The sequence below is a fragment of the Ascidiella aspersa genome, chromosome 6 (assembly GCF_963924565.1).
Source record: "Ascidiella aspersa chromosome 6, kaAscAspe10.2, whole genome shotgun sequence".
Taxonomy (NCBI): domain Eukaryota; kingdom Metazoa; phylum Chordata; class Ascidiacea; order Phlebobranchia; family Ascidiidae; genus Ascidiella; species Ascidiella aspersa.
In genome coordinates, this window is record NC_139452.1 from 9,371,903 (window position 1) to 9,385,350 (window position 13,448).

General features: G+C 47.0%; 1 protein-coding gene across 1 annotated transcript; it reads right to left on the reverse strand.

Moving 5' to 3' along the window:
• Positions 1 to 4,650: 4,650 nt before the first annotated feature.
• Positions 4,651 to 13,157, reverse strand: LOC146139566 (uncharacterized). Its single transcript, XM_083392037.1, has 10 exons — positions 12,993 to 13,157; positions 11,536 to 11,661; positions 10,900 to 11,129; positions 9,437 to 9,582; positions 9,178 to 9,363; positions 8,713 to 8,892; positions 8,322 to 8,442; positions 7,894 to 8,032; positions 5,918 to 7,475; positions 4,651 to 5,722 (listed from the first exon to the last, which is right to left on the reverse strand). Exons 1-10 carry the CDS (start codon positions 13,013 to 13,015, stop codon positions 5,678 to 5,680), a joined length of 2,754 nt encoding a protein of 917 aa, XP_083248163.1. The 5' UTR covers positions 13,016 to 13,157; the 3' UTR covers positions 4,651 to 5,677.
• Positions 13,158 to 13,448: the final 291 nt, after the last annotated feature.

A 13,448-nucleotide genomic window follows, 5' to 3' on the forward strand; every position in this document is an offset into this window, starting at 1 on the left:
GCATTTTGACGCGCGGCAAAGAATGGCGACTTGGCCGTTCTAAAATTAAACCAACACAGATCTAACGCAGGTTCCTTTTCAGCCCAAAGTTTCGCTTCTCTTGTAGTCGTCGCAATTCGCACGGGCTGGTCTTTCCTTGTCACCGACAACAATGGCGAGTATCGATCACAGCCGCAGCGCACAACTTCGCCAAGTCATCGTGGTCAGGTTTCTGCTTCCCCACGGCAGTCAGCACTGCACTTCGCACCCACGGCGCTTTAGTGGAGCCGTGTTTGCGCACAAAACAGCCCCGAGTCGGTTGGGCGGCGATTGTCATGGCACCCGGGTCCCGCGCAAACGCGACCGCCCCCCGTTTGACCTTGCCCGCTGCCCTTGAGCAAATAGTAGACGCGACTGTTTATTTGGACTGGGCTCGGATTTCGTTCTGTTCCCAGTGCCAACTCGCGACTTTTTGACGTGCAGCGAACCGCAATCGGGAATACAATTGCTGATCCTTGATGAATAACTGAGGGATTTGGTTTTGTGAAGGTAAAAAGAGTGTTGACGTTAAACCCGGCATGATTTGCTGAGAAGTTGATTTTACCTTAAGCTGGATTCTAAACGGATATTAAAAAATTAAATTGCTTCTTGCTTCTTCTGGTTCAGCAGTTCTGAATCCCGCAAGAATCATCGAACTGAATATTTATATTTTAACCGCTGCTTTAATAAATTTTACACGGGCGCCTATCGCCATTTCAAGATTAGTTTTCCAATTATGCCGCGGCGTGTTATGCACGAAACAAATTCATCATTTTATGATGACAAATATTTAACCCGACTGTCACCGTTCGCGCACCATTTTTGGTCAACATAACACACCGCGCGCTGTATGCGACGATTTAAGCCGATAAGGCGCCGATTAACCTAAACACTATAAGCGTCGTTGGTGTTTGCTTCAGAAAGCCATCGGATCTGCGATGATTTGAACTTTAAAGCGGTTTACAATTTCAAGGTAATAATATCTGCAACTCGGTGAAAACGGGAAATGGGAAAATCCACGTTAATCGCTCGCGGGCTTACTCTTGCCTTCACCTGTGTGGAGGCGCAGGAGGGACGTTGTATGCAAATGAAGCGCATTTCCGTCGAGCGATACGAGTTTTGTGTGGCTGTTATTACAAAGACGAGTGACGTCCAGATTGGCATTTTATGAAGTACATCCTTCTTTTTCAACGCCCGTTCGGAGTTCTCTTTAGTGTTGACGGGTAGAGATTTATTTGAATAAAAGTCCACTAAAATGATGCTTTCTTGCTAAATGGGCTGTAGCATAGAACAACAATGTATTTTAAATTGAAGAATATGGCCGCTGAATTTGCCCTTCAGTGGGACTGGAACTTCCAAATTAAGATAGCAACTCCTTTCCTTAGAACAAAAATGTACAAAAAATGGCCCGAAAGCTTCAATGGATTTTTACCTTTTAGGTTGTGTAGGAATGTTTGGTGGTTGTTTGTTTTATTAAGACACTTTTCGTTTTGTTAGACTCAAACTTTCCTGGTATTTAACTATGGATATTTAATTTATAAAAAATCGAATTCAATTCTTTGAATTCGATTGTGATATTTTTCCTTATTTACAAATGGACAAAGGGTAACAACCTTTAAACAATACGTTGTCGTGGTGTGATTTAAGTCTTAAGATACTCTTTTTTACTTTTTCCGTCAGTTGGTTGTACACTATATGCAGCGATGTCCATCAGTTATAACCTTGTGTCTCTTGCCAATTTTTTCAAGTTTTTATGACTCGGGATCCAGGGGCCAGCCTAATGACATTCCCAAACTGACACAATATGCGCATATATAACCTACATTTTTGGGCGCTGCACGATCGCTCTGTTTTGCATACAGGCGCAAACTGCCAAATATCACCAGCGTAATTCCTGACCCCTGCATTACCCCCGAAGCGTGTCCTGGACGCGGTCCCAGAGTCCCCCAGATGCTCTACAGAACCAAAAAGAAACACTTCCAAATCATCTCCTTCTCGTCAATCAAAATCCTGGCCTGCCACGAAACGTATTTCTCAGTAGCGCTTTGAATTCTTAAAATTGTATTGACCCGCCACGATTGGCCAGGAATTGAAGCTGTGAATTCCTGTTTTTTATGTTTTTTTCTAAGGGGGCCTGAAAACGGGCAATTAGGCTAACAAAACCTGTTATTTTAATATTTAACATATAATATCGCTGTTTAATTTCTATACAACTTAACTTACTTAACAACAATTGTTATACTTAATTTGTTAAATGGTGATCTCTAAATAATTTCATTCGAAAATCGTTTTACTTAAGTTAAATAAAGTGATCTAAACTGACTAATCCTTTTTTTCGCAGAAATTCTTTTTTATGAAGCGTTTATTGAGAATAGAATGGCGGTTGGTCGAGAAAACGTCACAAACATCGATGGCCTGTACACAAGCAAGATAAAGAAACAAAAAATAAACTAAAACTCGGTGAAGACGCCCAAATAAATAAACGACGAATAATAATTTACACTTCTATAATGCTATTTGCAACGAAGAAAAAGGGCGAATCATTTAGTACGAAGAAAGTCACGCGAAAAAATTGCGCCTTCTGTTACATGCTCACGGGGAGCGCGATATGGCATCGATTTCACTTGGTAAATCTAGTTCAGCAAAAACGCAGGGACGCCCGAAGGTTCTGTAGTAGTTTTATACACCTTGGTGACAATGGAAAAAAGAGCAAGGCGATTCTACATATACACAGTCGAAAATACACACAAACACGCGTATGCATGCGAGAAAAAAATCATCTACAAACAATAAACGCATTGGAGGCCTGGACATCGCTGTACAGCAGTTGTATAAGGCACTGTCATATCTATCTGTCAAGGTTCAACGACGCGTTACAACCCAACAAAGGGTCGCGGGCGCAAAACAAACAGGGGCGGGTTGGCTGCGGCGTGCCGTGTGCAAAAGGCTTTCGGCGAAAACTGGAAACAGGGGATACGGGAAAGTGTAATAAATGTACAGCAGTTTGACACGCGCACAGCAGGGCGGGAAAAATTAAAAACGACAAAAATGAACAAGGTAAAATAGGCGAAACAAAACAACACAACAACAAACTCTTATTACCAGGGTTTGCTATTATTTACACACGTTATTACCAACGCATTTGGAACAAAAATAAAACGGAAAAACGTGGCGCGCCTACGCCCGGAGCCGGTTCGACCGAAAAGACGAGTTGTTTTTTTCAGTTCGGGGCCGCTCAGTCTGTCTACGTCACAGTTGGCCGCGGGGATTTTGGGGGCGCGCGCGATCGACTCAGCTCGAGAACTTACCTTCCCGGAGCTAGAGCGCACAACGCGACACGCTTCGTTGACCCCGGTTTCGACCGACTGAGTACGCAGCAGCCCGGAAACGGTTCGCTGGCTTTACCGAACCCCGGAAGCGGCGCGTATTCGGACGAATAAAACAAAATGAGTACGAAACGAAAAGTACACACGTCAAAGCCATGCAATCGGGATCAAAATGATGTCGATCTTTCTCGGTGTCATTCTCTTGTATCATTGAAACCAACTTAAAGTTGTCATGCAGGTTTTTTTTTCAAATCAAATGAAATAAAAATATTTTTTTCTCTCTCAAGCAGATCTTTTGAAACGAACGTGCTGGGTGTGTGGGGTGATGAAATAATAATCGAAAATAATATAAAATGCAGGGCCGAACTATCTTACTAAAAATAGTTTGGCCAAATGAAAAATAAATTCAAGGAGAAATTCCTAATTTCCAATATATCGATGTTGTTGTTTTCGAGGTAAAAGCGAAACTGAACTATCGCTGGTTGGAAAATATTACTTTCGTCGACGTGGAGGTGCATCGTCGCGCTCGAATGGACGCAAATGGCTGGAGGGCGAGACGCGAAAAACGGTTTGCTAAAAATTGGCGGGTGAGGTAATTCTGTGGAAATGGCGCTTTAACTTGAAAAAGAAGAAAAAAAACGCGAAGGCATTCCGATCAAATCAAGAAGAACCGGGTTCTCTCTTTCTCTCTCTCTCGGTTAAACGCGCGCCTTTTCTCTTTTAACGCCTCTCTCGTTTTTGCGAGAGAAAAGCGAACCGCCGCCGAGCCGCAGCTTTGTGACGTAGAGCGCCAGAGGGCATCGCGTGACAAGCGAGCTAGGCACCGAAATGGATTTAGCGCGAGCTTGTCACGACTTTTATCTCGCGAGGAGTGCGGTGTTTTGGGTCGATGCAGGATTTTTTGCCTCGCGCTCTTGAAACAGCAGCGAAAAGGTACAGTTTCGGCGACGGCCTATGGCGGTGCTTCTTTTTTCTACGCGAAAACATAAGTACACAAGGGGCGATTCGAAGCGGTATGTTTTTTTTTTGGCAAATTGCAACTCTTTTGTCGCGCGACACGAATGTCGCGTTTTCCACTCGCGATTTCATTGTCGCAAGGGAACTGCGCAAAACGGTAAAGGCACTAGTAGTCGTATTATAGCGAAAACATTACATATTGTAAAACACAGGGTTAAATAAACGCGGATTTCACGATAAAATCGATAGTGTTTAACATTTTATTGCGTACAGGGCGACTTGTATTTTTTCATCTTTTCACGTACGTATTTATATATATATATATATATATTTTTGTATATAGTTGCTAACATTTCCTAAAAGGCGAGAGAAGTAGTCGTTGGATAAAAAAATGCTAGAAAAATTGCGGCGTTCGTTCATTGCGCGGGCAGTGGAAAAAACAAAATGGTGGCGACCGGACATAGCTGGAATTATCCGGCCGCTTACAGAAAGTTGTGCTGTGCTGAAAGCTTCGCGCTTCGCTCGAGCCCTATCGTATACGATCGTGTGGTATAGCTTGGTGCCAAGATGACGTCGGTGAACGTGTGGGTGTTTTTGAGGGGTTTGGTATGACTAGGGGGTTGTGAATTTAGGGGGGTGGAGGTTTATTTAACATTGCACGGTGTCGCTTATTTCGCTTGAGTCTACAATTCGTTCGTGGCTTCAGAAGTCGACCATCACTCGGATCCCGATAACATGACGATAACGCGCGCGCGAACGTCACTTCCGGTTGCGAAGGGGCGCCACCTGCCGGCCACATTACCATGGCCGCTTGGCGGCGCCCTACCGCGTCGAATAGTAACCGCGTGTGGCGGACCCCTGTCGCTATCATTACCGAAGCGAGGGCGCGGTGGGCTTGCCCCTGTTTTAAAAGCAGGGGGCATCGCCGCGCCGCGCGCAGGGGGCAGCCTCAGCGGTTAGTGACGTCACACAATGCGGAAATGGTGTTAGTTGCGGAAAATCGTTAGTGCGTGGCGATTTGCGCCGCCCCTCGCCCGGCTGCCTTCAAAAGGGCCGACGCGAGCGGCAAGCGCCGAAATGAAGAACGGAAGCAAGACTAAGCATGCGCAAGGTACAAGTAGCTGCTGGCTGAATGCGCGCGGTCGCCGCTGCCCAGTCGAGCCTCCTTTTCGACTAGAGACTGTTGCCGACGTGGGCTGCGGCGTCTCGCGCGCAAACAGTGAAGGGAATAAAGCTTGATTTTTCGTTTATGGTACATCTCCTAGTGTAGGAGAACAAATAATTGCCGTAACCGACTGGTTACGATTCTTGGCACGAGGGCTGGACCCGTCGGTCGTCGCCGGGCAAGGGCGTCAGTTGACGGGGGGCTCCGTAGATCAAGCAAGATAGGGTGAGGTCTCCGACTCGCAAAAGAGCATTTCCTGCGAATAAAAAAAGAAAAAATTAGTTATATTTCTATCCACACAAAACTAAAATACTTTTACAAGTGTTAACCTAAACATTAGCCGAGTTTGAAAATGTTGTCAATGTAGTAACTTAACTCTGAAGATAAGCTATAAAAATAGGGATAATGAAACGCATTCCACAACGTTAAGGAGAGAAGGCAGTGGACTTACGGTGGCGCTCATGTTTCCGTACTTCCTCATCCACTCCTGGCCCCCTTCGATCATGACGTCACCGCGCTGCTGCGACCCCTGGGTGGCCGCGTAAAAGGCGGCGGCAGCGGCTTGGTACTGCTGCATGGCTGAAGGGTGGGCGGGGGAGATGGAGTATTGGACTTGGTAGGGCTTCTCCTGCTGCTGCTGCATCTGCTGGTGGTGCTGCTGCATCTGGTGGCTCCCCTCCGACACGTAGGAGGAGGGAGAGTAGATCTGTTGCTGCTGCTGGTGGCTGGAGAAGTCCGGAGAACATGTAGGCGGAGAGGAAGGATCGTAGTTAGATCCTCCGGAGCAGGAGTGGCTGGGACTAAACTGCTGCTGCTGCTGCGGGGACACGACTCCGCACTGGAGCGGGGAGCGGTGCGGCTCCTCCTTGACTCCCATCTCGGAGCCGCACTGGCTCCCGTAGGGAGAAGAGGACTGGCGGCTGCTGGAGTAGCGCCACTGCCTCTGCTGCTGCTGGCACGAGGTGTTCACGTCATAGCCCGCCGAGCAGGACTGCATCGAGCGTGCGCATGACGTCATGCTGGCGCAGGAGGACGCGGCGGCGCTGCTGTGCGCCACGTCACTGTCGATGATGTCACTCACGTCGCGGAAGAGCCCGTCGACGGAGGGTCGCGCTACGGTCGAGACGCGCTTGGGGCTCCTCGGCTGCGACATCTGCAGATTGAGGGGCGAGTGGGGAGAGCGACGTGGGGACGACTGGGCGGGCTGGCTGCACGGCGACACGTTGTTGGGGTAGTAGTCGGCCCCTTGGGGAGAGTACTGCGAGCTCACGTAGTAGCTACTCTGTTGTTGCTGCTGCTGGTAGGATACAGCGGCCACGTTGTTGTTCTGGTTCAGCTGGTTGGAGTGGCCGTTGACGGGCGACGCGGACGTGACGGGCGAGCGGTCCGACGTCTGGCGCAGGGTGAGGGTGTCGGGGCGCACTGGAGCCAGGGTCGTGTAGCCGCCTTCGTACAGGTAGCCCTGGGCGGCCGCGGCTGCTCCGGCGCCGTGCAGTTGCGACATGAAGGACTCCTCGGGCCCGAAGCTGTGTCGGTAGAAGACGTGCGGGTGATGGTAAGAAGCAGCCGCCGCTTCTGGGTAAGAGGCCGAGTGCTGCAACGGCGAATGGTAGGCCGTTGCGGTCGGGTAGGAGATGTCGGACGCAGCTCGGATCAGCATCTTATTTGGCGGGACTGCGAACATCTCTCCCCCGCCGGCTGCCGCGCCGTAAGGACCTACAGATCCGTCGACCGAGCTGATTTTGCGCTTCATGATCTCGCGACGCAGGATCGACTTGGCGTCCATGCTGTCGGCGTACACGTGCGGCATGTAGTGGCCGGCCGCTTCTGGGTGCACCACGCCGGTCGGTGACGTCATCGGTGACGTGCTGACCGAGTTGACGTCAGTGTTGAGCGCGCCGCTCAGGAGCGTTGAGCGGTAGGCCAGGTACTGGCGCTGGTGCTCGGTGTAGTGCTCCGGGAAGGGAAGCAGGTTGTGGTGGATGCGAAAGTAAGGCACGTCCTCCTCACTGAAACAAAGATGAAGTTGTTTTTTATTTGGGATATAAAGTGTAAAATTGCAAAATTATTTTGAATGCGACTTTTACTTTTTTTAGTTCAAACATTTGATTTCTTTATTTTGAGTTGAAAACTTTAAGTGGTTTGACCGTTTTTTAATTAGGCTTTCTTATTTATAAGCATTACGTTCGCAACCTTGAGTTCTAGCATCATTTTGTACAAAAAAAAGAGTTATTCGAAACGTTTAAAATGGTACCTACTTCTGTATGGGTGTATTGATATTCTTATTACGTTTTGTTGAATACTTATCTAATTTTTCATTATCCTGAATTATGTTGGTTAACCCTCCCGATAGCTACCAGTGTGCTGCCCTAATTGCGTTTCAATGAGATTGCTGAGACACAAAATGGCGGCCAAACGTGTACTCACTCGATGACGATGTAGTTGCAGATGAAGGAGCTGCTGATGCTCTCCTGGGACTTTTCGGCGGTGACGTCAACCCAAACTAGGGAGCCGTCTTTCTTGACCATACGCAGAACGCAGGCGAACGCCGAGCCGTCTTCTTTCACTGAGCACAAACAAAAGGCGAATGGTTAGCCGAGAGTAGCGTACTTGTAAACGGTAAACATAAAGCTAGGAAGCTACAGCGGGTGATTGCAATTTAATTACGCCACAACGTCCGGGGTGCCATCCGCGTTTCCAGTACTGCTCGTGTCAGCAATACGCATTGTCTATCGGACGCTGGAAATTTCGCGCTCTGTTTACATCCGCTTTTCAGTCGAACTCGAATTTTGAGCATCCTGCGTGCGTGCTTTGGGTCAGGGCGCGTGGAAAATAAAGCAAAGGTGGGGGCTCACCGAATTTGAGGTGCTGCTGGCGCGCTTGGGCCAGGTCCTCGGGGTAAACCCACTCGTACCAGCTGGTGTTCTCCAGTTCTTCGGGCTCGTAGCCGAGCAGGGTCTGAACTGTGTTGGGGACCTTGAAGAAAAAAGAGAGAATTAAAAACAACGAAAGAGAGTAAAAAACGAAAAGATGGAGTTATCGAAAGAAAAAGAGAGTTAAAATTTGATTTTTGAACCAATCAAGTCATTTCCTTTCCAGCTACAATTCCGAGCTAAAACCACATTCAAACTTCCTAAATGTGAATCTTAATTTAAAGTTAAAAATCATGCACCACATTTCAAATTAACCCGAAAACACTCAACAATTAAGAAACAGTAGTTTAATCAGTTTAAATAGAAAACTTACCTCGAGGAACTTCATGTCGGGTCCATGGACCGCCTTGAATTCGGTGGCCCTCGGGCTAGGATGATGACGCACGTCGGTCACCGGCTTGGATTCGATCGGTGTGCAAACGGCAAAGAAAACGGTGTCCGACCAGTCGCTGCTCATCTCAGGCCTGTGGTAGCGTCCGGTCACGTGGACAATCTGCGGCGCGCGATTGGTCGGTTAGATTTTTGAAGCAAAACCAGTTTGCATTTTGAAGAATGCCTTTTATGTACAGCGCAATTTACTACACTGGCGTGGGAAAATTATGTACTCAATTTGGTCGGTTATATTTTAAAGCAAAACAAGTTTGAATTTTTTCAAAAGTGTTTTATGTAGAGCGCACTTTACTACATCGGCTTTTAAGATTTCTAGATTATTAAAAAGGATTTTTTTCTTGAAAGCTACATTTCAATATTTTTATTATTAGACTGAATTTGCGTATACCTTGTTCTTCCATGATCTCATTTGTGTCTTCATGTAGCGCGAAGTAGCCATTCTGCAGTAGAAGGACAGCTTCCTGGCCTCGCCGTGGTCGTCATGGGGCGCCACGTCCAGCTGCGCCCGTATCTGGTCGTGGTCCTCCTTGTCCACGAAGTCGTAGATACTGTCTCCCTGGCTGGCCAGCTCGACCTTAAAAAACGAGATTCGGAAATTTAGCCGGGCGTCTGCGGGGTTTAGGAGGCAAAAATCCGGCGAAACTCACCACTGTGTTGCCGAGGTAGTCGAGGATGTTGTCGGACGAGTATAGGATCTTGCCTTCGCGATTGAAGACCAGGAGGAAGCCGCAAAGGGACGAGGAAAACTCCGGCACGAGAGCGCAGCTCATCGATGCGTCACAGCTCAGGCATTCTGCAAAGAGAATCGACGGACGTTGAGATTTCTGCGCTCAAGACGCGAAGACACGCAGGTCGGTCGGTTTCCCCGCAACCGGACAATGGAGGCACGGGCGCGGGAGTTTTGGCGTCATGCGCATCCTGTGTATTGTAGCGCGTCAATGGCGGCTGTCGAGGATGTGCAGCAGCAGTCAGCAGGTGCCGCGTTCGCCATTGTTTTCGACTCGTTATACTGACAGCTCGGCTCGTTAGCGCGATGCAGCCGCTGTCACTCGTCAATAAAGCGGGATTGTTTTTGTTGTTGTTGTTTTGTTGCTGGACTTTTTTTCAGAAAGCGAGTGGGGAAGGGGGTGGGGAGAAAGGCGCGCGCCCGAGTGGAGTAGAGGGGCGAAAATTGCCATAAACGCGCCCATTATAAAGGCATTACGACGTCGCTCGCTCGGAACGTAAACAGGCGATTTTTCGTCAAATAGACTCGAATGCGCTACGAAGCTAAATTGGCGGCGAAATTGTCCTAAGGTCGCGGCCAAGTGGGGCCCCTGAAGTGCATAATGGCAATTTTGAGTCATCTCGAGAATTCCTTTGTTTGCCGTACACATTTAAATCGACCAGCGCATGCCGGGAGATTACAATTAAAAGCGCAATTACAAACAAAACGCTTATTCGCTCCGTAGAGTTTTATTTATGAAATCGAATTGAATTTTTTATAATTTTTAAGGGCTTAATTGGGACTTTATTGTCCAGGCAAACAAAGGCTCACATTATTTGCGCGCGTCGGACACGATTTTTTTTGACAATAGAGTAGTTCGTTTTAAGAGAACAATTAAAAAATAGCGTTCGAGTGCAGGAGCTCGTTCAAACCGATCCCACTGGATATGACTTGGCCAAATTAAAGTTACAGAACAAATATAGCAAAGTAATTGAAACGAACGAATTTTTATGTAAGTGCGGAGATATTTTTTTGCCAAACAATATTTTTTTTCGTATGTTAGGCAAGCCTCCGTAGACAAGTAATTGTTAGGACAAAAATACTATAGAACAAAAATACCAAGTAATGTGAAATAAATTTTGTTTGCCTCGAAGGTTGGGTGAACCCCAGTAACACGAGGAATTACAGCTGTTGAAAAAAATGCTAAGGTTAAATAAAAGTTTACTTTGTATAAAAAAAAAATCCCGCAAAATCCAATCATGTTTTTCACTATTTGCTATAAGACCGCCGAGTTTTAATATCAGACCGTGTATACGAACAACGCACAACGGCCATTTACAAAATAAATAGTTTTACAAAACTATTGCATTTACAAACAGCCTATAAACAAAAAAGCGAGCGAACCTTTCTTGAAGAAGGTCGCCTTGCGGATGAAGGTATTCGTAAGGGCGAGGATTCCGAGGTAGGAGAGGCGCTCCCTGGCGCTCTTCTTGAGTGGGAGGAGGTTCTGAAGCTCCCGAATCTCGGCGTTGATCAGATCGCGCCTCTTCTTGGACAAAATGCGTGGCTCGGGGCCGTCGTTGACCGCTGTGGTCGGTTCCACCGCTGGTACGTTGCTGGTAGGGTTCCAACGTCTGTTCATAGGCGAATGTTTACAAACCCGAGTAAAACCAGGATCAGTTTTTGAGAATGAAATGTTAGTTCAGGTAAGGCTTCAACCGCATTAAAAAGCAGAGGAGTTTATATTAAAAAAAAAAACGCCAAATAAATAATTAATTGCGGCGCAAAATTAAATATGGAAGAATTTTGTAAGTAGAACGCTATACGGGCTTTTCATTTGTCTGTGAGGTTGTTATTTCAATTTGTTAATTTGTGAGGAGATAAGAAGCGCGACGAAATTGCTTTTTGTATAGCTCAGAAGGACAACTGTAAAATTGGCCAACGCCGAATTTTTTGGTATAAAAGTTTATCCGCACAATACACGCCGTATTCAAAATTGGAAAATACGTCTTTGAAAGAATTAATAACTCGCGAACTCACCCGCTCATGATGGACTGTGAAAAAAGGATGCACTCGTTCTTGACGCGTATGTTCGAGTCGGCTTTCTGTGGTGGGATGTCGACAACTGGGTGCAGCGGCGAGCGCTGATGTTGCATTACGAAGCTCCTGGAAAAAGGGCGCAAAGGCAAGGGTTAGCGAAACTCGATAAAAACAAAAAGGCATCAAGCGGCAAAAGAAATCTCGAAAAACGCCCGGAAACGAGCTTGTGGGGTCGCGGAAAAATGAAGGTGCTTCCTTTTACGTAGTGGGCGTAAAAGTTGCGCGTCATTGATTTTTAGGTAATTAGCAGAACACGGTACACATACAATAACGCGAGAGTGAACAATTTTGAAGTCTCACGTGTCGAGCGGTATCCATCACATAGCGTAACTGCATATCGGTGACGAAAAGGTTTATTGGCGTGATAGCGATATCACTTTGATTGATTGAGGCGCGCGCTAATTCGCAAATTTCGCGACACGATTTCGAACGTGCGTTGATGTATACTGCCTTCGAGGACGCGCCATATATGGATTTTGCGTGGCCAGGGACCCAGTCCGTGCGTCGGCCTGGCCGGGAATCCAACAAAAAAAGGCGATTCGCTACTTCACGGAACCAATCAGCTTCGGGCACCTTTCGCGGAATAGGCGCGCATGCGCAGAAAGAGCGGTGTAGAAAAAAGGAAAAAATGGGAAGATTTGCAATTGCCAGATGGTCGCGAAGTTTCGCCCGAGCGTTTATTTCGTCCGACACACCCAGGGGCCTCTTCTGGCGCTGTCAGGAAATCCAGCTCGCCGCGCTGGGCAATTACTTAATTACGGCGCGCTAATGAAAGGCCCGAGCGATTTTTCCCATAATTTCGGCCCGGCATGACGCAATACGGCGGCCAGATCCAAAGAGGAAAATTGGCCGATAACTATGTGAACGGCGCAATGCGGCAGGTGCTTTGGACTGCGAAGTGCCCGGATTAGGGTTTGATCGACGGTAATAGCCGTTCAATGTGTACCCAACGTCGATCAACGTTGCTCGAAATATCACCACGCATTTACGCTAGTAGGGGTTACGAAGCTCATTTGCGGTAACCAACAACGAGTAAACTACAGGGCTAACTGATTGTCGCATTTCTTTGAGTGACGCCAGGTAATCGATCTACTAAAAAACACGAATAAAAACTACAGCAACTTTGAACAAACACACACTTGAAATAACAAGTTGCAACAAAATTTGAATACAACCTTTAACGACACAACTTGCTCTAACAAAAAAAGTTACATTTATAACAATTAATTACAGGAGCAATATTATTTACAAGTTGGGGTATTACTTCAACAAAATTCAGAAACTTGAAAGTTTTTTTTCAACTTTACCTTTCATATTTAACAACAATTTTTTGTCTAAAACCACCAACAATTTCGCGTAAGTTTTTATACCATACACATAAAAAAGACAAAACTTACGCTGGCTTTCCGTTAGGCGCCATTTTGCTTTTTGTTTTCGCTTGCGCTTCTGTGAAAGTCTCTGGCGCGTCGGCCGAAAGTCGTATTAGGTCGCGGACAAACTCGAAGCTAACTCCGATCAGAATAGAAAAATAAATCTGGCAGAAGGTTCTCACTCTATCAAGGCTCAAGTCAACTCTAAGTGCCTTAGCCGTGCGTAGCCTGATTTAGCTGGGCTCGGTTTAGCTCCGCTCCGCTGCGCGCCTTTCTCTCTTTTTCTCTCGCCCTCTCTCTTCCTCTATTGCTCGGTAAATAGTACAACCTGTCGCGCAACGTTTTCAGGTTGTCTTTCTTTCTTTTCGCGTTCTCTCGCTCGGCTGCCGAGCTCTCTCTTTTGCGAAATTCGCCGCCGACTTTCGCGGATAAACAAGCTCGGATCCGTTTTCGCTGCTCTGTATACGACGCGACGAGCGGTGC